Source organism: Lagenorhynchus albirostris, chromosome 2 (assembly GCF_949774975.1).
Source record: "Lagenorhynchus albirostris chromosome 2, mLagAlb1.1, whole genome shotgun sequence".
NCBI classification, from domain to species: Eukaryota; Metazoa; Chordata; class Mammalia; order Artiodactyla; family Delphinidae; genus Lagenorhynchus; species Lagenorhynchus albirostris.
This window is the reverse complement of record NC_083096.1, coordinates 40,820,557-40,844,611: the sequence shown is the minus strand read 5'-3', so window position 1 is coordinate 40,844,611 and position 24,055 is coordinate 40,820,557. Positions and strand designations below refer to the sequence as shown.

General features: G+C 39.9%; 2 protein-coding genes across 5 annotated transcripts in view; one reads left to right on the top strand and one right to left on the bottom strand.

The window, feature by feature from the left end:
- Positions 1-3,830: 3,830 nt before the first annotated feature.
- Positions 3,831-19,955, bottom strand: TATDN3 (TatD DNase domain containing 3). 4 transcript variants are annotated; one of them, XM_060131216.1, is made up of 10 exons: positions 19,713-19,948; positions 17,777-17,809; positions 16,781-16,854; positions 16,480-16,564; positions 11,913-11,975; positions 10,885-10,994; positions 10,665-10,720; positions 9,189-9,301; positions 7,534-7,614; positions 3,831-4,629 (listed from the first exon to the last, which is right to left on the bottom strand). In XM_060131216.1, exons 1-10 carry the CDS (start codon positions 19,776-19,778, stop codon positions 4,486-4,488), a joined length of 825 nt encoding a protein of 274 aa, XP_059987199.1. In that variant the 5' UTR covers positions 19,779-19,948; the 3' UTR covers positions 3,831-4,485. The 4 variants fall into 4 exon arrangements, with proteins under 4 accessions (XP_059987199.1, XP_059987209.1, XP_059987218.1 ...); XM_060131226.1 differs by having other exon boundaries at positions 7,534-7,611; positions 19,713-19,937; XM_060131235.1 differs by lacking the exon at positions 19,713-19,948 and adding an exon at positions 19,167-19,631.
- NSL1 (NSL1 component of MIS12 kinetochore complex) overlaps positions 19,910-24,055 on the top strand; it is a 37,266-nt gene continuing 33,120 nt past the window's right edge. Inside the window, exons 1-2 of the mRNA XM_060131202.1 lie at positions 19,910-20,165; positions 22,021-22,099. Of these exons, the coding sequence (XP_059987185.1) occupies positions 19,932-20,165; positions 22,021-22,099 (313 nt within the window). The 5' untranslated portion in view covers positions 19,910-19,931. The remainder of the gene's footprint in view (positions 20,166-22,020; positions 22,100-24,055) is intronic.

The following is a 24,055-nucleotide window of genomic DNA, read 5'->3' as shown; positions in this document are numbered from 1 at the left end:
AAGCTGGTTTGGTGGTGCTGAACTCTTTCAGCTTTTGCTTGTCTGCAAAACTTGATCTATCAAATCTGAATGAAAGCCTTGCCAGGTAGAGTATTTTTGGTTATAGGTTTTTCCCTTTCATTGTTTTGAATACATCATGCCATTCTGTTCTGGCCTGCAGAGTTTCTGCTGAAAAGTCAGCTGATAGCTTTATGGGAGTTCCCTTGTAGTATGTAACTTGTAGATTTTCCGTCGATGCTTTTTTTTTTTTTTTAAACAGATTCCTTCCTTCCTCCTTCCCTCCCTCCCTGCTATTTTTTTAGATGCGTCACACGGCATGAGGGATCAGATCCCTGACCAGGGATTGAACCCATGCCCCCTGCAGTGGAAGCATGGAGTCTTAAGCACTGGACTGCCAGGGAAGTCCCTCCCTAGATGTTTTTAATATTCTCTTTTTATCTTTAATTTTTGTCATTTTAATTACAATGTGTCTTAGTGTGGTTCTCTTTGGGTTGATCCTGTTTGAGACTCTCTGCTTCCTGGACCTGGATGTCTGTTTCCTTTCTCAAGTTAGGGAATTTTTTAGCTATTCTGTCTTCAAATATGATCTTTGCTCTTGTTCTCCCTTCTCCTTCTGGGACCCCTATAATGTGAATGTTAGTATGCCTGATGTTGTCCCAGAGGTCTCTTTAAACTGTCCTCATTTCTTTTTATTCTTTTTTCTGTTCAGCATCAGTGATTTCCACTCTGTTTTCCAGTTTGCTGACTCATTCCTCCATATCATTTAATCTTCTGTTGATTCCTTCTAGTGCACTTTTCATTTTAGTTACTGTATCCTTCATCTCTGTTTGGTTCTTCTTTATATTTTCTAACTCTGTGTTAAAAACTTCTAACTTCTCCTTCTGTTCATACAATCTCCTCCTGAGTTCTTTGAACATCTTTACGATCATTAACTTGAACGTTTTATCAGATATATTGCCTATCTCCACTTCACTTAGCTCTTCTGGGGTTTTATTTTGCTGCTTTGTTTGGAACATATTCCTGTGTTACCTCATCTTGCCTAACTTGCTGTTTTTATTTCTGTGTATGTGGTCGATTGGTTACATTTCCTGACTTTGGAGAGTTGGCCTTTCATAGGAGACATCCTATGCATCTCAGCAGCACACTCCCCTCTGGTCACCAGAGCTATATGCTCTAGGGGTGCCCCCTATGTGGGCTGTGTGGGTCCTCCTGTTGTGGCAGGCTGAGTACTGTGGGAGGTCTGGTAGTGTGGCTGGCCCCCGGTCTGGTTGGTTGCCAGGTGCTGGTTAGCAGGGCCAGGTCATGAAGTGCTTGCTGTCGAGTCCCAGGCATCACAGGGCTAGTGCTGGCCCACTGGTGGGTGGAACTAGGTTCTGGGATTGGTGGTTGTGGGGCTGAGGTTCCCAGATCTAGTGTCAGCCTCCTGGTGGGTGGGCTCGTTCTTGACATGGCTGGTTGTGGGTTCTGGGGTGTCCCAAAGCTGGTGCTGACTTGCTGGTGAGTTGGGCTAGATCCTAGAGCAGTTGGCTGAGGAGTCCAAGGTTTCTCTGAGCTGGTATCAGCCTGCTGGTGGGTAAGCTGGATCCTGGGGCTGCTGGACGAGGGGCCCAAGGTGTCACAGAGCTGGTGTTGGCCTGCTGGTAGGTGGGCTGGGTCCTGACATAGGTTGGGCTAAGGGGCTGCAGTGGTCCTGGGCTTGGTGTCTGCATGCTTGAGGGGGAAGCCGGGTCTTGGGGCTAGTGCTGGCCTGCTGCTGGGCAGAGCTGTGTCCCAGGATGTCTGGCTGCACGCCCTGGGGGTCCCAGGGTTGGTAAGATGGTCTGCTGGTGGACGGGGCCCAGGCTGCAGCCCAGGTGATCATGGGGCAGATGTATGTCCACTGGTGGATGAGGCTGTTCCAGGGTCTAGCACTGGTGGGCAGGGCCATGTCCCAGGGTGACTGTGGGCTCAATGTGTCTGAAGACAGCAGGCCATCTGGTGGATGGGGCAGCATCTTCCCCCAGCTGGTTTGGGCTGAGGTGTCCAGTACTGGTGCTGACAGGCTTGTGGGCAGGGCCAGGTCCCGGCGCTAATAAACTTGAAGAAGGATTCCAAAATGGCACTTGCCAGTACCAGTGTCCATGTGGTAGAAGCAGCTCCACAAAATTTTCTGCTGCAATTATTTATGTCCCCAGAGTGAGCTCCAGGTGCCTCCTGCCTCTTGGGGAGGCTCTCCAAGATCAGCAGGTGTGTCTGACCCAGGTTCCTTTCAAATCACTGCTTCTGCCCTGGGTCCTGGCACGTGTGAGATTTTGTGTGCGCCCTTTAAGGGTGGAGTCTCTATTTCCCGCAGTCCTCTGGGTCTCCAGAAAGTAAGCCCCCGTGGTCTTCAAAACCAAACATTCTGGGGGCTCATATTCTTGGTGTAGGACACCCGGACCTGGGGAGCTTGATGGGGGGCTCAGGCTCCTTACTCCTTGAGAAAAGCCTCTGCCGTTGTAATCATCCTTTCATTCATGAGTCACCTACCTGGGCATATGGGTCTTGACTATACCATGTCTCCGCCCTTCCTACCTGTCTCATTGCTGTTCCTTCTTTAGTTGCGGAAGTTCTTTTCTGCTTGTCTTCTGGTCTTTCTCATCAACAGTTACTCTGTAAATAGTTGTAATTTTGTGTGCCCATGAGAGGAGGTGAGCTCAGGGTCTTCCTACTCTGCCATCCTGGCCCCTCCTCAGAGACCTTCTCCATTATGTAAAAGATACATGACAGCATATGATATTGCAAACCTTGTTGCAAGACATGTAGAAGATGTCTTTTTCTATGATGCAAAAACAAAAAAAGTATTTGTCCTCAAAAGGTTTGCAATCTCTGGAGGTGAAAAACATAAAGTAACCCTAGTAAAAAGGAGTTATGTGTTATAATATCATTAGACTGGTTTTATAGTACTTCATTCTTCCTTTATTATGGTACTTCTCACATTGCTTTGAAATTTGTCCACTTGTCTATCTTCTTTAGTAAAGTATGAACTGAAGGCAAGAACCATATCTTATTCCTCTCTGTAGCCTACAGACCTAGATTAATGGGTAACCTAGAGGAGGAGCAATAACTATTTGTGTAAAATGAAAGAAACTGATGAATAAGTGAAGACAATGGCTATGCAATTTAGAGGGCAAGGATCATGTCTGGCTGGGGTGATCGCATAGGGTGAAGTCATTTAAGTTGGATCTTAAAGGATTTAAAGGTGAGAGTCTGAGAAAGGGAATGGGAGCTTAAGGAGGTAGAAAACAGGCAAAAGAAATATAGAGTTGAAAGAGAGATCAGAAGTCTAGTTTTAATATAACCTCCCATTAAATGTGGGCATTTCACCTGTCATGATGCTGATAAGTGGTTAAGTATCTCATAAAGCGTTCTATTCTGCTTCTTAGATAGTCTAGTTTGATTTGGACAATCTGCCCTAGAACTAGTTTTGATTCTTCTATAAATGAATTCATTTCAAAGTATTGAAGATTATGTAAAATCACTTGGCTTTTTAGGAAGTTAACTTATTTCTCTGACAGGTACTTTTTCCAGTATTTGCTGCTTATGTAATTTAACAAAATTAAATACTCATGTTTTGGTATGGATCTCAATACCTTGTAACCTACACCTAAGATGTTTTTCTAAAAAATTGTGGTAAAGTACACATAACATAAAATTTACCATCTCAAGAATTTTTAAGGGTATAGTTTAGTGGCTTCAAGCACATTTATATTGTTGTGCTACTATCACCACCATCCACTGGACTCTTTTCATACCAGAGATTTTTAAAACTGAAAAATATGAAATATTATTGCATGCAAAAAAGTCAGATACATTTTTAATAGAGCTATGTACATTTTAAACATGTGACAAAATTCAGACTGGAACTTAAAACCAATTTATTAATTAAACTGTGGTGCTTGGTATTTAACGGTGATTGCACGAACCATGGGCTTTATAAGTCAAAATCTAAGATCTATATGAAAACCTTGTACATTTTTCTCTTAAAATGAGAGATAATTCAAAGTACTAAAAGTTCAATTTTGTAAACCCAGAAATGATAAGATTTCTGATAGTATAAAAAACTAGACACTCTCCTTTCACTGGATAAATCCTGTGGGAAGTCAAACAGGTGGTAAAGGATCAAACTTTAGCCTATTCCACGCCATCACAGTAGCACTTATTTCTTACCTGTGGGAGCCACCCTTGCCAGAAGAAATGGTTTCAGTTCATTTGGTGGTTCTATTTAGCAGGGCAAAGTAAGAAGCAGTGGTATTTCCCAATCTCCTGCTAGGACTCCGTTAATTGAAAAGCAGTGCAAGGTAGAATTAGAACCCAGGGTTTTAGGATCTAAGCCCAGTTTTACTTCTAAGAAAAATATTTCTCTAAAATTATAATCCCGATACAATGGCTTCTTCAGTTCAGACTCTTCATCAGAACATTTATTTTTCTCAAACAGTGCCCTCTGCACTTGATTTTGTTTTGAAGCTATTTCGGGAGCAGGTACTGAAGTTTGGGAAACAGTTTCAATGCGTTCTGTGTTGTCACTTCTATAACTTCCTCCACTGAGATCCCTTTCACCTGGGCAATATATTCTGCTGAAATGGAAATGTTTTGGGGCTCATTCCGTACCTGAGACAGACAAAGCAGACATTAATCAAACATGACACTCAAGGGAAGCAATCCTTGAAGACTGTAGATAAAAGAGATGAAAATGAGTTGGTAAAAACAACTGATGAGCTCTTTCTTTTTTTTTTAATGGGGGTGAGGCGAAGCTGAGGAAAAGGCCCTGAACTTCAGCTTGAAAGCTAAGGCTACAACATTAACTGTAAGTCTATCCTGCTCCTGAAAAGAGCCCTGGGGTATTACCAGTCGAGGTCCCAGCACCTAGCATATGAAGCAGTCTGCACAAAGTGGACACTTGGTGACCTGCCTGACTGATGAATTAACTGTGCTTTGGTTTGTTCCTCAAGTGAGTGCTTGCAAAGGTCAAGCTCTGTAGCTTGGCCATTTCAACTCACAGGCTACGTTACAGTTTGACTCAGTAATGCCATGGTGTCTGGAAGACTACACAGATTATGTAGTCATATTTCACTGATTCTAAGATGCATTTCTCCCCTATCTTAACATCTCTGAAATTGACATATATTTTATTTTAATGACATTCAGTGGCATGTGAAAGTATAATTGTAGTGTTTTTTTCCTTAATGGTCACAAAACAGTGGTACATCTACAATCAGTGGCATTTAGATTTGATGAAATATATTATTGTTGTTACTATTAAGTTATCGACTCAGGATGATAATGTTCAGAGGAATAAGATAACAAGGTTAAAAAATAACCTTGATAACGTAGCCTAAGAAAACAATGAAAAATGCACACCAAGATTTAGGTTCAAGGACATTCATCATATTGTTTATAATACAGTTGACCCCTGAAAAACATGGTTTTGAACTGTGTGGGTCCACTTATACATGGATTTTTTTTTCAATAAATACTACAGTACTACACAATCCAAGCGTGGTTGAATCTGTGAATGCAGAACCACGAAAATGAGGGCTGAATCCGCAGATGCAAAACTGAAGAGGTGGAGGGTGGACAGACATGTATTTTCCATGGTATGGGGTGGGGCTGGGGGGTTGGGGAGGGTGTTGGTACCCCTAAGCACTTCTTGTTCAAGGGTCAACTGTACTGTGTTGGAAACAAATAACCTAAATGACAGTATCAAGTTAAATATATTGTGGCACATTCACACACTAAAATTTATATACTTATTAAACATGATAAGGAAAAGTATATTTATTGATATTTATATGTGTTCACCACATAAAAGCAAGTTATGGGGGCTTCCCTGGTGGCGCAGTGGTTGAGAGTCCGCCTGCCAACGCAGGGGACACGGGTTCGTGCCCCGGTCCGGGAGGATCCCACATGCCGTGGAGCGGCTGGGCCCGTGAGCCACGGCTGCTGAGCCTGCACGTCCAGAGCCTGTGCTCCACAACGGGAGAGGCCACAACAGTGAGAGGCCCACGTACCGCAAAAAAAAAAAAAAAAAAAAGCAGTTATGAAATGTGTTGAGGCTAATCCTATTTTTATGAAAAAAATATTATGTATACATATATGGACATAAAGAAGTGTGGCAGGACATAAGAACCTTCATTTATTTAGTGCTTGTTGTAGGCAAGGTTTTGTTTTAACGTTTTCATGGAATTTCTCATTTAATCCTCAAAATAACTCTGTGAGATAGGTACTATTATTATTAGCATCCCTTTTTTACAGATAAGAAGGGATCCTAAACAGCGAGTAGGTAGCCCAGTTGAGGTTTAAACCTGTGCAAGCTGACATCAGAGTTTATGCTTTTAACCACTATACTATAGTGGTAACCTTTCAGTGGTAGATGGTTCTATTTTCTTATGATTTTCTGTTTTCTATTTTTCTAGAACAAACACATTTTACTTAACAAAAAGCATATTCAGTTTTATTTTTTTTATTTTTATTTTTTGGCTGCGCTGTGTGGCATGCAGGATCTTAGTTCCCCGACCAGGGATTGAACCCGTGCCCCCTGCAGTGGAAGTGCAGATTTCTAATCACTGGACCACCAGGGAATTCCTCAGTTTTAAAATTCATTTATTCAATAAATGTTTTTGAGTACCTACTATGTGCAAGGCACTATGCCAGAAACCCACAATTTTTATCAAATTATCTAAATACAAACATAAAACTGAGTTATAAGAGCATTTGAAATTCATTTCTGTTTAGGGTGAAAAAGCTAGGTCATTCTCATCCTATTTCACACTAACCAGGAAGGCAATTTTGTACCATTCTGTCCTACAGTCAAACAAGAAAATAAATGTGGTTATAATCCTCTATTTTCTCATTCCTCTTCTATATTCTTTTCTTTTTTTTTTGTGGTACGTGGGCCTCTCACTGTTGTGGCCTCTCCCGTTGCGGAGCACAGGCTCCAGACGTGCAGGCTCAGCGGCCATGGCTCACGGACCCAGCCGCTCCGCGGTATGTGGGATCTTCCCGGACCGGGGCACGAACCCGTGTCCCCTGCGTTGGCAGGCGGACTCTCAACCACTGCGCCACCAGGGAAGCCCTAGGCACTTTCATATACATTACTTCATTTAATCCCCACTGTAATACTTCAAAATATTTTACTATTATTTTACCCACATTTTATAAATGTAGAAACAGTTTCAGAGAGATTAAGGAACTTGCCCAAAGTTATACAGCTAGTGGGTATCAGAGACAGGATTTGAATCCAGCCCTTTCCGCCTCTAGACACTAAGCTTTTTACTATACTGGTCTGGATTTCAGTATTACATAAATTAGGACATGACCCATATCAAATAATATTCTGTGTAGCACAACAGCCATATTTACAAAAGACTTGAAATTAAGTCAATATAACCTTTCAACCTAGCATTAAAGTAGGATCCCATTATATTTACACTGGAATGAGAAACACAGCTAAACTGAAAATAGTTCAAATAAAAGACACAATCTAAATAATGTAGAAATTAGAAAATCATTTACCTTTTTTTCTGGCCCTAGCGCAGGTGAATCTGTTTCCAAGCAAATCGAAGTTAAAGGCAACTGTTTAACAAGTTTCTGCTTCTTAGAGAAAAGAGAAAGCTAGTAAGTTTAAAACATGAGAAGTAAAGATTAAATAAGTAGCATTAAACCCACATGTCAATGCATACTACTCTGCAAGAATCTAAAATTCATACTTTAATATTCAATTAATAAATGTTCACTATGTTCTCATCATTCTACATTAATGGTTAGATTTAAGAAGAAACATTCTTTGCCAAAAATTATCCGAAGCCTCTAGGAACCCAAAGAGTAGTAACCAAGAGCAAAAAATGAGGTAACATCCAGCAAGAACCCAAACATCTGATATCATATGCCTACTGAAAGATCCAAGGAAGAGTGACTTCCCTGGTGGCATAGTGGTTAAGAATCCACTTGCCAATGCAGGGGACACGGGTTTGAGCCCTGGGCTGGGAAGATCCCACATGCCATGGAGCAACTAAGCCCATGAGCCACAACTACTGAGCCCACCTGCCACAACTACTGAAGCCCGCGTACCTAGAGCCCGTGCTCTGCAACAAGAGAAGCCACCGAATGAGAAGTCTATGCACCACAATGAAGAGTAGCCCCTGCTCCCCTCAACTAGAGAAAGCCCGCGCACAGCAACGAAGACCCAATACCCAAAGATAAATAAATAAAATAAATAAATAAATAAATAAGAAATTTCTCCACAAATGATAAAAGTAGGAAAAATAAAAGTAATCATGGACTATCAATTAACATGACCTAATTGACATTTCTAGAACTTTCCACCTGAAACCATATATAAGGCCCAGTGTCCCTGTATTTTGAAGTAAATTGCTTTTGCTTCAAGTCTCCCAGGCCTCCCCTGGGCCTCAAAAGGCTGGTTCAAGAATTAGTGATTAGGAAATGTGAAGATGTAGGAGCAATGAATAGCTGTTGGGTCGGAAAACTGGTAACAACTTAGACTATGAATTCGCCACATAGCAGAGTCACCAAATTCCCAGTTCCCTGAAAGTTATAGATAGAGGCCTGACACACACTCCTAAGCTGTTCTTACAGAAAGCAGACCCCAATCAGATGGAAACTGCTGACCTCAAGCATGTAGACCCCAGACCAGCTGAAACCAGAAGATTGATGATGCTCAAAACTTCACCTTGACGCCAATCAATTCGAGAACTGAGCACAAGCTGCTCACATATCCTGCAGCCTCCTCCCTCACACTGCCTTTAATATCCTTTTTCTGAAAGCTATCAGAAGTTCAGGTCTTTTGAGTATGAGCTGCCCAATTTTTTGTTAGTGGAAGTTTATTTTTTTTTGTGAGTGGAAGTTTATTTTGATGATATCCAATTTATCTATTTTTTCTTTGGTTGCTTGTGCCTTTGGTGTCATAGCTAAGAAACCACTGCCTGATCCAAGGTCACAAAGATTTAGATCTGTTTTCTTCTAAGAGTTTTATAATTTTAGCTCTTATACTTAGGTCTTTGATCCACTTTTGAGTTACTCTTTATATGAGGTAGGGACCTAAGATTAATTTTTGCAATGAAACCAGAATAGTATCACAAGTATATAATAAAAGTTCATATTTCAAAGTATATTTCACAAAGTATAAAATGAGGTTTAATGAAAGAATTTACCTGTCCACTTCTTATGATAGAAGGAGGAATTGAGAAGAAGTACCCAGCTTTTACTCCTTCCATGGCTACAGATGGCCGACCATCAAATGCATGCAGCAACACTTTGTCAGCGCCTCTCAAAAATTAAAGATATATCACATTTCCATTTTATTTCCTTAATGAGAGGTTTTACCACTAATCAAATTGAACAACACAGATTTTAAGTAAATGTCGGTCACTATAAGGTTCTATGATTTCTAAAGAGTAGATAAACATATAGTGTTCAACCAGTAGAATAAAAATATAGTAAATTCTTAATCTTCAGAATAAAATTAATAAATATAATTGAGCAATTATTTAAACTTCCTATACCATCAAACCTTCTCTAAATCTTCAGAATAAAATTAATAAATACAATTTAAGCAATTATTTAAACTTCCTATACCATCAAACCTTCTCCAAAAGTTTCTGAACTGTCAAATTATTGTTCCTAATAGGTTTTTAAGCAAATTGTCCTTAAGAAGGATGCTAGTGAAAGAAGAAATGAGGAAATAAATGACTCACAAATTCAACACTCAGAGTTAGTTTCACAAAAACCATCTCCAGTTCTTAAAGGATGGCTGCTCAGCCTGCACAAAAATCATGTTCTCGGTGAATCCAGGGGGATTCAGTACTCATCACTGAGAAATACAGTGCTTTCTAGTTGTAGGCAATTATGTTTACTTCACTATTTGATACTGTTGGTAGGTGTGACATTTAGTGAGTTACTACTGTGAATTATGAAATCAAATTAGTGGGTCACGACTGGCCAGTGTGTGTTTATATATTTGTGTGCATAAACACACGCACACACACATATCTATACAAACATACATATAGATGTACTGCTTCTTGAACTTTTGTCAGTTTTCTGTATATGTATATACTGAGTTTCGAAATAAAGTCAGTGCCAAAAACAGTATGTATGTGTATATATCGAGTTTCAAAATAAAGTATATTTCTTACCGTGGACAGCACTTTAAAAATTTGAAAAGTAATCCTATGAGAAGTATTTTTTCTTTAGGAACAACTGGTGAAGATGACAGTGCATTTTATATAAGATGGCCACAATCTGTATAATACCATTTTCTAAAGCAGCAGCCATAAAACATGCAAAACAGTAACTCAATGTGATCACCCTTCTTTGCTTTGTTTTTTCCTCTCTCACATACGCTGACTAAAATGTTGGAGCTGCTAATTTTCAAATTAAGGCATTAAAATTACTTGATCCAATTTTTCATTTGCTTTATCCTGGCCTGATAAACATCATAATCACACTGAAAACCTTGTAAATAGTAGGCTGACTTGCAAAACCATCTTAGTTGATTTCCATCTCTACCCTTGACCCATTCCCTTCCCTTTAAGAAATCAAGTAAAGCATGGCTTGTTCTACTGGGAATATGGACTGGAATTGTCAAACTTAAACATTAGGCACATTTTTCTCAGGAATCTAAATACCTTGCTCATTTAAGAGGCTGATGGTGGGTCTTCCAGCTGAGCGTGAGTGAACATTTCTGGTAAACAAAAAAAAAATTCCTTTTGAGTACTTAATATGAAATTATTATTTTTGTTATATTAAAGCAATTCAGAGAAAAAGAAAAGTAGAGCTCAATTTCAGGAGAATCATTACTTAATTTGCTCTGTAACTATTAATATAGAAAGATGATAATTAACCTACAAAGGCAAATTTAGTCTTTTGGCTAATTGGACCTGTCTGATTAGGACTTGTCTTTGCTCTTCCTTCTGTTCATCAGTGCCAGCAATTCTGGGGGAGAAATCTAGTCCAACCTATAATGGAAAAATAAAACAGAATTACATGTTTATGGTTTAATGAATCCCCAAAGACATATTATGGTGCAGTACAGTCCAAGAGAAATATAATGGGAGCCACACACATAAGCCACATACACAACCTTACAGTTCCCAGTAGCTACATTAAAAACACTAACAAGAAACAGGTGAAATTAATTTTAATGATATATTTAATCCACTATATCTAAAACATTATCAATATTATCATATAGTCATATTATTATGTCAACACATAATCAATAAAAAAAATTATTGAGTTATTTTACATTCCTTTTTTGAGGTATTGAGACTTTGAAATCCTCAGTGCATTTTATCCTGATAGCACATCTCAATTTGGGCCAGTCACATTTCAAGTGCTCAACAGCTGCATGTGGTAACCACACTGGACAGTGACGATTATAAATGACTGCTTCCCTTGATTCTATTCTGGCATGCATCGTGATAACCTAGATTCTGAATGTAAGTGCTATTCTTATCTTTTATCTTTAATTATAAGTGGAATTACCAAGTGATAAGATGTTTCACAGCTGTAAATTATTTAATAAAAAATGTTCTTTAATTATAAACTCTAACCTATTTAAACTATGCTTGTATATACTATTTTAACCAACCAGAGAGATAACCCTATGTAAGCAAAAGGAAAAAAAGAGGGAAGTACATTGAAATGGTAATAGTTTTCTTTCATTAACATAAGCCCATGGGGAGACTTCTATTGTTTTAATCCCTAAGCACTTTTGATTATTGAGGAAGTACTGACAAAGTATTATTCAGCTGAACAGGGTGAACATAATTATCCAAGTCTGTTATAATCACCAATACAGAATTAAGGACTATTTTCATCTATCACATGAAAGTCTGGATTAGAAATCATTTGATCAGCTAGTGGGTATTTACCTCTCCAATTGCCAACAATCGATCCTTATAATTCTCGATAATGGGCAAAGCTACATCCAAATCCTGGGATGAAAAGAAAGTAAATTTATTAAAATAGGAGAAGGGAATTTTATAGGTTTTGTATAAACACCCATTATATGCCAGGCACTATGCTATACTGGGTCCTTTACATAGTCAATACCTTTTAACCAGTTGAGGAACTAAGAATGTAATCCTTCTATAATGGTGAGTACTTCTGTCCGGAAATTTGAGTACAAACATCCCACATCCATTTATGTTACAAGAACATGACTTCCTTTTTAAAAAAGTATTTATTTATTATTTGGCTGTGCCGGGTCATAGTTGCAGCATACAGGATCTTCACTGCTGTGTGCGGGATCTTCATTGGGGCATGCAGGATCTTTTAGTTGTGGCATGCGGAATCTTTAGTTGCGGCAGGCGAACTCTTAGTTGTGGCATGTGGGATCTAGTCCCTTGACCAGGGATTGAACCCGGGCCCCCTATATTGGGAGCGCAGAGTCTTAGCCACTGGACCACTAGGGAAGTCCCAAGAACATGACTTCTTACGAAGATTCCCACTTAAACCCTTCCTTCTGTTCAGGAGGCATTTCCTGGCATTTAGGAGGAGTGAACTGGATTTCCTGGAATAGCTGAGCAAGAGAGAAGAAAGCCACCAAGTGGTCACCTTTGTGAGTTTTGGGGAGTGCACTGCTATGTTCTCCTCTTAGGGTACTGATGCCTTGTGAATTTTTAATAGTGATAATCCCATACACCCTTTGCACTATTTTCACTAATTTCTTTTGTCTTTATAGTCCTGTGTAGCCTATCTTTGTCCTAAAGGTTCAACAATATACATATTAAATACCACAAATATGTTGTTTGCCAACTATTGAAGTAACTGTGTACTGTTAGTTTCCATGATATTACTATTTCCACTTAAAGAGAATTCCCCCTGTGAGGGATCCCTTTAAGACAAGGGAAAGACAAATACATGGAAAATTTGCTTCTAGATATTTTAAACTACTTTGAGGATTTTAGTCTCAGAATATGTAAATTCAAGGTACTTCTAGTGAGGATAATCAGAACAAGGGAAAATTAAGAAAAGGGAGGTAGGGCTTCCCTGGTGGCGCAGTGGTTGAGAGTCCGCCTGCCGATGCAGGGGACACGGGTTCATGCCCGGGTCTGGGAGGATCCCACATGCCGCGGAGCAGCTGGGCCTGTGAGCCATGGCCGCTGAGCCTGCGCATCCGGAGCCTGTGCTCCGCAGGGGTAAAGGCCACAACAGTGAGAGGCCCACGTATCGTAAAAAAAAAAAAAAAAGAAAAAGGAGGTAAACCATATGGTAGAGGAAGAAGAGGAGATTTTATAATTATACCTCAAGAGAGAGAAAAGAAGATGAGGAAGGGTAAATCAAGGCCTCAGACATTCCAGTAGACTCAATGAAGAAGAATTAATATTGTCATGTAGAGCTAAGAGTGTATAACCCTAAATACCAGAGAAGATGTCTGGCAATAGCTGAGTAGGTCAAAGTGTCAGGCAAAGATTTTCCATATCAAACATCCAAACTACTGTGTGTCTGTGGGACCTCAAAGGGACTGGAGAAGTTGGAGAGATTACTCAGGAAATGTTTGACACTTAGAAAGTCTTCAGTCAGAAAGAAATTACACATTTGGATGAAGACCAGATACAGGGAAAATATGTTTCTTGGAATATGTATTATCTATAAAAAGAAGCAAAATACATTTACAATGAGACTGTTCCCATTCCTCATGAAATATTTTGGAAGTTTCTGGCAAGTCAGGTATAGTAAATAGAAATTAATATAATTCATATCACAGATTCAATATGTATAAATGTATGTGTGGTCTTTATCATTTTAATAGATGTAAAAATATTTATAAGGACATTCATAGGTCTAAAACTGACCAGTTCTATTCCCACTTCCTCCATGAAGTCTCAAGTTCTTTAACAGCTAATGGTTCTATTGTAGGGTTTTAAAATATCCTATACCTCTATACCCTATGACTGGGCATACTACAACTAAATAATTATTCACGATTTACAAATGAGGAAATTGAGACTTGGCAAAGTTAAGTGCCACAGATCACAGAAGCCAGTAGGCCAAGTCTCTCTGACTTCAAAGCCCATACTGTTTCCACTATGCTGTTGAGAGAAGAAAGGAGAGAGAAGGAAAGGATGGAAGAAAGAAGGGCAAGGGGAGGGAGGAGAGCTTTATTCTGAATGATTTAAAATAATTAGAATTGATTTTTTTATTAAAGAAAATGTTTAGTCTTCAGAACCTTTAGAACAGGGGTCAGGCGTGTAACCGAAATGAGTGAAGTGGGTTAAGTAGGGACAGGAGCCAAATGGACAGCACGTGCCCTGCCTGGAGGGGGCAGTAGCTTGTAGACAGTGAATTGCGATTCCCCAGGGTATCCCAGGGGCTTAAATTCTGCCTGGTAATAATATTTATTGAATATGCTGAAAGATTTGTGTGATGCTAGGCAATTTTCATTTTATAAACCAAGGTAATTTAATGAATACTTACATATTGTACATACCTACCTTTGTACCACATGGTAGGAGCTTGTAATCTAACCACAATGGGAAAACTAAACTATTGTGGGGACTACAAGCACGTTAGGAACAAAACTGCTTAACTCTGGTCTTTTCCAGCGGGCTATCTTGAGATTTGCTGAGTTCCTGTCTGTTTTGAGAATCTAGACTTACCTGTACATTGTTGGTATTTTATTTAGTTTTGTAAGTTAAATAGTCCTATCAGTTCTACATTCATGCCAAAAACATGCCAAATCCACTCACTTCTCTTCATCTCCACTGCTACCACTCTGGTCCAATCCACCATCGTTTCTCACATGGACTATTGCCAACAGTCTTTTAACTATTCTCCCTTCTTCCTTTTTTGCCCTCTTCAAAATTGATTCTTCACACCATTGCCAAGGGTATCTTTTCAAAACAGAAATCACATCTTGTCACTCCTTACTTTAAATCCCCCACTGATGTAAACTACAATCCAACAAGGCCCTGTATGAGGTGAGTGGGGATCCCTGCCCAATCCCTCTGACCTCACTATTCCTTCCTCTTCCATCTAGTCACATCAGTCCTCTTTCTATTTCTTGACCACATCAAACTTGTAACTACCTTAGGACCTTTGTGCTTCATTGTTTCCTTTGCCTTCAACACTCTGACCCCTCTCTTTGCATGGCCAACTGCATTCAGGTTGCAGTTCAAACACCACCTCCTCAGAGAGGCCTTCCCTGACTACACAATCTAAAAACCAGCATCCACAATCCCCATCACATAATCTTGTTTCATTGCCTTTAAAGCACTTAGTTCACGTATCTAATTGTTGACTGTCTTCCCCAATCCAGAATCTGGCTTCTGTGAGAGGGATTTTACTCTATAGTGCTTAGAACAGTGTTTGAAATATAGTACATGCTCACTAAACACTTGTTGACTGACTACTGAAATGAAGGACTATTAGTATAAATCTCTATATAAGTGAAAGAAATACTGTCCTGCTATCATCCCCAACATCTTGGGAATTGGGAATTGCAACTCTCTGGCAATTTAGCTAATTTTATCATATCAACAACTCAGGAAATCTACAGGATAAGTATTTATTTTTACCTGAAGTGAATTAAAAGTAATTTTGTTTCAAAATAAGTAAAACTACCTCGGGTACCCCAATGTAGGAATACAGATTTATTATTATAAAAAATGATAGTCTTCATATCTTAATTTATTCATAGATAACAAAAAGTCTTTACTTCTTCAACATGGGGCTTTCAATCTCATTATGTAATAAAGCACTCAGGACACTGTGCATCTCCCTGATGCTGAGTCAGGAGAAAAGTCTGAAACATAAGACATATTGACTACTGTGAGTCAGTGAGATCTTGTGGGTAGGAATTTTTTTAGAGTGGGTATAAAAGTAATGCAGTTTAACAGATCAAGAGCACTCCTATAGGGATAGTTCAATGTTCAAAGAAGACACTATGTACTTGAACTCATCTGTTCCCTTATAGTACCGCATCTATGAATTTGTATCTTTCTTTTTCTGGATATCTTATCACTTTTATTGCCAAAGCAATATGATAACATGATAAAAAATATGAAAACAAGGTGCTTATAACTCTACCAGACCATCACAACGAGTATAATTTCTGTACTTTTCTCTCTAGTCTTTTCCTTATAGAATATATTTTTACATGGATGTCACAGTGAATAAACCATTTGGTATCCTGCTTGTCTCCCTACACTATACTGTAAACATTTTCCATGTTGCTACATAAACCTTATAGTCCACACTTTCTATAGTTATATTTAACATTGTATAAGTTAACTAGTTATTTATCTCCTAACCTCTAGGCTCTTTCCACTTTTTCTCTTTTTCAAGTAACTGCTGTAACAAACATCTTTGTGAAAGAAGATAGAATTTATTTCTTTTGGATTATTGCCTTATAATATTAATTTGAAAGAGGAGGAGCACTGAGTCAAAAGATGTTATGATTTTTTACGGTTCTTGTTTTATAAGACTGTTTGTTACCTTTAACGTGACACTTCTTTGGTCTTTTGGTGAAACTCCCTGAACTGGGTGAACACCCAAGCATGGCAGAACAAATCCATTATACCTAAAAATGTAGAACGAATTAAGAAAGCAGAATATTAGACTAGGAGACAAAGTTACTCTGAAGAACAAGTAGGAAAGAATTTTTTTAGGGCTATGTTAATGTGATTGTTTTTCTTCTCATTCTCTTTAAAAATTGATGATCTTTGATATTATAAATATGAAATCATAACTGCATCCTTATTAACAACTCTTTCTAAATCTTAATGAGAAGTAACACCTTTCTGAAAGCTGCATAATCTTTTCAAATTCTCCTGAATGTTCAGCAACCACCACAAGAGCCATAACATTGGCCTGCAACAAAAATGAAGAGAATAGTTAGAGTCTCAAACAATATACATCCAATATAATTAAATAAAAATTTAAAGTTTTCTGTGCTTTTAGTTATCCTTGCTCACTCACACTCCATCAATATAATCATAATAGCTATCACTGAGTAGTTACTATGCTTCAGGTATTATGTTTGGTGAATATAAATATTACCCCCCATTTAATCTACATACTCCTATGATATAGGCATTGCTGTAATCCACTGTATGGATCAAGAGACAGAGTTTTGGATGGAGTCAAATAACTTGCCCAACATCACTACCCCTGTGTAACTCCAAACCCCATACTCCTAATTAAGCTGCCACAGTGAAAGATGGCTGTATGTAAAAATGACAACCATTTCTGACTATCAATTTTGGGGAAGACCACAAAATGCTAGCTTCGTAAACACTTCTAAAGATTAATAATTTTTTTCCCACACAAATCAAACTGTTTCAGAAAACTTTTATAATTTCTCCAAGATCTCCAGAATAATGTTAATTCAAGAACTGAAAGATGGACCAATTTGTTCCATATTGCTGGTAAGCATGGTGGCTGTGGGAATGTGTTTTGGATTCAGACTATCTTGTCTACATCACTCACTAGTCGTGTGTCTTTGGACAAGTTAATCTCTAGGCCTTAGTTTCCTCATCTATAAAATGGTAATGGTTGGCTATAAAATAGTAGCTTCCTCAGAAGCTTGCTGTGAAACATTAAATGAGATAATGTACAGGATGGGCTTAGCTCAGTGTCTGGCACACAGTAAACAATAAATGCTGTTTATTATTAACTTATTATTATTGAAGTAACAACAACATAGTATAACTAAATTTCAAGCTGTTTTAGATCAAAATTAGGAGGAAAATAAAAACAACCAAAAAAAGGGCAATTATAGGTATTGGCTTACTTTCTTGGCTTTCTCCAACACATCATCCAGATCCTAAAATAAACATAAGTAATCACAATCATTTTAGATGGATAAGTAAGTGTCCTTTGGCTGTGTATATCAATGTAATTGAGGCACCATAAAGAATGACAATGATGGCAAGGAACAAGGTGGTGGAATGTGAAGAGCCTATGCTGACCCTACCTCCCATCTACTCTCTCAGTAAAATGTGGCTTCTGTTCCCACTCTACTAAAACAGAAACTGTTATTGTCAAATATAAAGGACACTTCTCTGTCCTCCTACTCTACCCCTCAGCAGCATTAGAAACTCCTCACTTGTCCACTCCTTCCTTTTTGAGATATTTTCCACTCTTGGCTTCTGCAAATACTCCTCTCTAGCTGGCTGCTACTTTTCAGTCTCCTTGACTGGCTCTCTCTTCTCTATCTGACTTCAGAACCCTATGCTTCTCTCTCTGACTCACCTTAAGTACTCTTATTACTATGCTCATTATGCTAATGAGTCCCCAGTTTTTAATCTCCAGCCTATAACTCTCTCCTGAACCCAAGATTCACATTCTATTTTATTTATTTATTTATTTTAGTGGTACGCGGGCCTCTCACTGTTGTGGCCTCTCCCGTTGCGGAGCACAGGCTCTGGACGCGCAGGCTCAGCGGCCATGGCTCACGGGCCCAGCCGCTCCGCGGCATGTGGGATCTTCCCGGACCAGGGCACGAACCCGCGTCCGCTGCATCGGCAGGCAGACTCTCAACCACTGCGCCACCAGAGTAGCCCCAAGATTCACATTTTTAAATGACCATATGACATCTCCACTTGGATGGATATTAGGTTTCAACATGTGCGGAACATAACCATTTTCTCAACAAACCTATTCTTTCTGCCTGCCCTCTCCAACCTCAGTTTTCCCTCATCTCAGCACCACCACCTCTCTACAGCATCCTCAAGTTCTCCCATTCCCTCTCTTTCCTCAATTCCTCTCAGCATGTACTACAGATTCTATCTCTAAAATATACCTTGAATCCATCTGCTTCTCTCAAACTCCCCTGCAACCACTATCTTTAGTCTAAATACTACAAAAGCTTCTAAGCTGGTCTTCTAGCTTCCATTCTTGTTCTCTGTCCATTAGCCACACATCAGCAAAATGGTTTTTAAATGGATTATCAGATCTTGTCTCTCTCCTTAAAAAGCAAAGCCCTTTACTGGATCCCCATTGTGCTTCTAATGAAATGCGAACTCCTGACTCACTAAACCTCAGCAAACCTCTTCGGTCTTGTTTTACGCGTCTTTTTAGCTCATCAGGCTCCACCCAGCCTTCCGGTAGCTCGAACGTCCAAATTCTGTCTTGCCTGGAGGCCTGAAACCCGCTTGCTTTCCTCACCACCATGCACTCACCGCTTTGTCTTTCCAGCACCAATTTAAGCTTCACCTCTTGAGAGGTTTTTCCCCTAAAATAGACCCCGCTCTTCTTTTTTATTAGCCTCTAGTTTCCAATGTAGCGGATAAAACACTTTGAAATTACGTGTGTGTGTGTGCGCGCGGTAGTTTTTGTTTGCTTCGCTCCCTTGTAGAACTGGAGCACGCGGCGTGCGGGAGTGAGCCCGAGTTTCGCGGACGGCGTCCTGGGGAAAGTGGATTCTCTGCCCGGAGCTGAGAGGCTGGTAGGATAGCCGGGCCAAGGCGGGGTAGGGGGAAGGACTCCAGTAGCCAGTAACAGCAAATAAAAGCCAAGTGGAGATAGAGGATATGGATATTCGGAATGAGAAAGAAAAATCAGTGTGAGTGAGATTAAATAAGGAGTAAGGAGCAAGTCGCACAGGACCACAGACGGGGGCCCGGGAGGATTTGCGGCTCCGCCCTAAGGGAGGAGAACAAGGATAGCCTGAAGGGAAAGAATGGGGGCCTCCCTGCTCCCACGGGCCCGACCTCGCCCTCACATACGCGGTCAAAGTCCGGGGCGGAGAGGTGGCAGTGACAGTCCACCAGCCCTACGCCCACCGCCCCCATCGCCGCAGCCACTGAATCCCTCGACTTGCCCGCGGAGCCTCAGGCGGAACGCTGCTGCTGCAGGCCGAGTTTCCGGCCGGACGTATGCTCTTTCCTCCAGGGGAACCCGCTCTTCCGCTCCCAGAGTTTCCGCCCACAATTCAAGTTGGGAAAATGGAGGGGGCTCTTGCGTCGGTGGCCCTTTCTGCTCCGCGGGACGTGGAGAGAGTGGCCGGGACAAACGATGGGGCCCCGGTTCTTGCCACTTCCCGAAAAGACTTCCGGGTGCGTTGCACCTCGAAGCGGGCCGTGACGGAAATGCTAGAACTGTGCGGCCGCTTCGTGCAAAAGCTGGGGGACGCGCTGCCAGAGGAGATTCGGGAGCCCGTGCTGCGAGATGCGCAGTGGGTACGGGCCCAGTCTTGTTTTATCACCCCCTCTCTCCACACCCCAGGTCTCAGTGGTCAGAAAGAGCGCACGCCAGGCTTCGGCAGAGTTAACGGTGCCCCACGCTTGGTTAGAAGCAGCTCGGGACACGGGAGGGAACGAAGTAGATGCTAGAGGCAGCTGGGTATTGTTAATTACTTAGACCAGTGCTGTCCGACAGAAAAATACAAGGCGAGCCATGTATGTAACTTGAAATTAAAAGTAAAAAAAATAGGTGAAATTAATTTTAATAACATTTAACCATGTCCAAGATATCGTTTTAGCTTGTAATAATTAAAAAATGAACGAGATAGTTAAATGAACGAGATAGTTTACATTCTTCTGTTCATACTAAGCTTTTCAAATCTGTCTTAAACTTACAGCTCATCTCCTTTCCTACTAGCCACATTTTAAGGCCTCAGCAGCCATAAAGTGGCTAGTTGCTCCCCTATTGGGCGATGCAGACAGAGACTATGAGAAATTCTCCAGGAGAGGGTAATCCTGGAAGTCAGTCAGTCAGTCACCAGGCTAGCTTTTGGTCTTTCCTTTTGTTTGTTTTAGAACATCTTGTAAAGAGAGCGAGAACTTTTTCCCTACAAGTCTAAAGTCTTGCTTTTATAAACTTCAGTAAGATCACACACGCTGGCCCTTATAATACATTTCCCTTCCTTTCTTAAATATTTTGCAAAGCCCTGAAGAAGATAGTTTTTTGGGGAAAGACATAACAAATTGGGGGATTTGTGCCTGTCAAAAGGAAGCACACAATCTATTTATATTCAGGAAAAAAAGTTAAAATGCTTATAATGCAGTACAGTTTTGAGTGTGAATGACCACAGTGCAACCAAAATAAAGGGTAAATGGATGAAGAATGAAGGAACACTCCCTGGGTTGTGATTCTGTATTCCAGTGTTGTGTACACTGGCTCTTACATCATTCTCTCCTCGCAAGCAAGGGAAGAATAGAGACATACCTGAGGACATTTTTAGTAGTTTCTTGGGAGAAGACTGTTTTGTTGTGTAATGATCTTAGAGTTTACCCCTTTCTAGGAAGTGCTAAGCTGCTTAGAACATTTAATTATCTTACAAAAAAAAGGAACTTGGCTTAACTTATTATACCTTATTTAATGGATGAGAAAGTGGATTAGAAGATAAAAGGTGTGAAGACTTAAACTACCAAGGGAATTAACTTGTGTTTTACTTTAATTAAGAGAACAGATAAAAGGCAGAGGCTTTAATTATGTTGACATCTCTGTATCTAAAACCACATAATATATAGTATTATCACAGTCTTTTTTTGTGATAGTTATTTTTAAATTTATTTTATTGAAGTATAGTTGATTTACAATGTGTTAATTTCTACTGTACAGCAGTGGTTCAGTTATATATACATTCTTTTTTTAAAAAAATTTTATGTATTTATTTTTGACTGTGTTGGGTCTTTGTTGCTGCGTGCGGGTTTTCTCTAGTTGTGGCGAGTGGGGCTGCTCTTCGTTGCAGTGTGCAGGCTTTTCGTTGCGGTGGCTTCTCTTGTTGCAGAGCACAGGCTCTAGGTGAGCAGGCTTCAGTAGTTGCGGCACGCGGACTCTAGAGTGCAGGCTCAGTAGTTGTGGCGCGGGGGCTTAGTTGCTCCGAGGCATGTGGGATCTTCCTGAACCAGGGCTTGAACCCTTGTCCCCTGCATTGGCAGGTGGATTCTTAACCACTGCGCCACCAGGGAAGTCCCTGCTACTTTTTTTAATATTCTCTATCACAAATCTGAAATTGTTATTTTGCCAAAATGTTTGAATTCAGTATTTAAAGTTACTTTCAGTGACTTGACTATTGTGACTTTATTGCAGACTTTTGAATCAGCTGTGCAAGAGAATGTCAGCATTAATGGGCAAGCATGGCAGGAAGCTTCAGACAATTACTTTATGGGTATGTGATTTCGCTTCGTCCCTCTGTCATTCATTTCTGAGTTATTTTTGTGGCTAGTTTTATTTATTAATTTAATTTAATTTTATTTTATTTTTGGTCGTGCTGCGAGGCTTGCAGGGTCTTAGTTCCCCAACCAGGGATCAAACCTGTGCGGAGTCCTAACCACTGGACCCCCAGGGAATTCCCTCTAGTTTTATTTTGAGTGCTAATTCTTAATCCCCATTTTCAGTGTCACTTCTTTTAAAATTCCTTTAGTGGAAGAGTTCCTTTGCTGGAAAAAAGAGAAAAGTAATCTAGAAGACTATTGAGGTCATAAGCTGAGGCAAACACGGTAGTGGTTACTGTGATCCTTTATATTGATATATATACTATCTGGCATTCCCAACAAGACTTTCATCTGATTAAACTTCAAAAGTACCCTTGTCAATAGCTTATTGGAAAATACTGTAGAACTATCCCCAGATGAAGAAACAGGTCCAGAGAATCCCTATGCTTAATACTTTATAAATCAAGTTGTATTTTTACAAGTGATCCTTTGAGTAGATAGTGAAGTACTCTTAGAAATGTGAAGTTAAACTATAAAAGTACCATGTAAAGGATGAGGTCAGTATTTGTAGAAACCTCCTTGATAAAACAGAATATTTTCCTGGTGTAGAGCAGACTAGATTGTACCCTAACTAATGATGTTGACATATCTAAAGAAAAAGTTTTAATAGAAAGAAAATGGTTAGTGTAGGAAGGAAAAAATGTAGTAGAAAAAGAGTGATCAGTGTGGGAAGAGAGGCAGAACTCTCCAGCAATGTCCAGGAGAAGGGCTGCCCCGATAAGAGGACTGGAGTGTCTTGTTGGTCCCCATAGTAATAGTATGGAGATTTGACCAGCATAGATTGATATCAGTGCTAGCTGTTCAGCTTAACCACTTATACCCTTGAGCTTATTCCAAGCCCATCAAGTCATTCTCCATGGCTATAATTTTTCTCCTCAACATTAAGATAATTCTTTGCCCAGAAGACTTCACTGTTTAATCCTCGGCATTATTATAGTTGTCTCTTCAAAGTCACCAAAGTTCACTTTCCGGTTTATATATTAAAATGGAAAAAATAACATCAGATTTTCTAAATATTATCAGAGTGATTGACAGTTAGTGGGGGAGGGGCAGTGTATCATAATCACCTCGGAGTATTTTCAAACTACACAGCTTCTACTGTGTGTTCAACTGACTCTTGTTCTTTGAAGTTCACTTTGGAATCGCTTTATTGATTGGTCCAGACTGCCTTCAGCAATATGATTCATCAGTTTATAGATTACCATGTATTTTCTGACAGGTTGGCAGCCTGGGTAGATGGCTCTGAAGTGTGGATATTCTCTATCCCTTTCCCCCCTTATAACTCTGAGGGGAAATAGTTGAGAATACTACATTTTTACCTTCTTTCATGGGCACTTGATAAATGCCAGACACTGCCAAATTCCAGGAAATAGATGAAAAGATACGGTTCTTACCATTTAGGAACTCATCATTAAGGGAAGGAAATAGACAAAGAATCACTATTACTCTTCAGGAAGTAGGAGAAGATGTAGCAGAGTAGGTTGTTGTTAAAGGAAATGCATTTAATAAGTAAGCGTGTGCTAGACAGAAAGGAGGTAAGAAGGACATTTGAAGCAAAGAGAAAAGCATATGCAAAGGCACAAAGGAGTGATATGTTTGCAAAATGTCAGCAGTGAATTGGGAATACTAATGACAGATGTGGCCAGAAAGATAAGTTGGGACCAGATCACAAGAAACCCTGTAGGATATGCTGAGGAATCTGCACTTTATCCTGCAGGTAATAGGAAGCTGGTGAAGGTTTTTAAAGTAAAATTACAGTAGTCCCTTCTTATCTGAGGGGGATGGGTTCCAGGACGCCCAGTGGATGCCTGAAATCTCAGATACTACCAAACCCTATATCTACTATTTTT

Excerpts from the sequence above, each read along its gene's own strand:
- TATDN3 (XM_060131216.1), bottom strand. The coding sequence starts at position 19,778 with ATGGGGGCGGTGGGCGTAGGGCTGGTGGACTGTCACTGCCACCTCTCC. Across the intron at positions 16,855-17,776 it reads TGTTGGAGAAAGCCAAGAAA|GCCAATGTTATGGCTCTTGT; the intron begins GTAAGCCAATAC and ends TTTTTGTTGCAG. Across the intron at positions 4,630-7,533 it reads CGCTAGGGCCAGAAAAAAAG|GTACGGAATGAGCCCCAAAA; the intron begins GTAAATGATTTT and ends TGTCTGTCTCAG.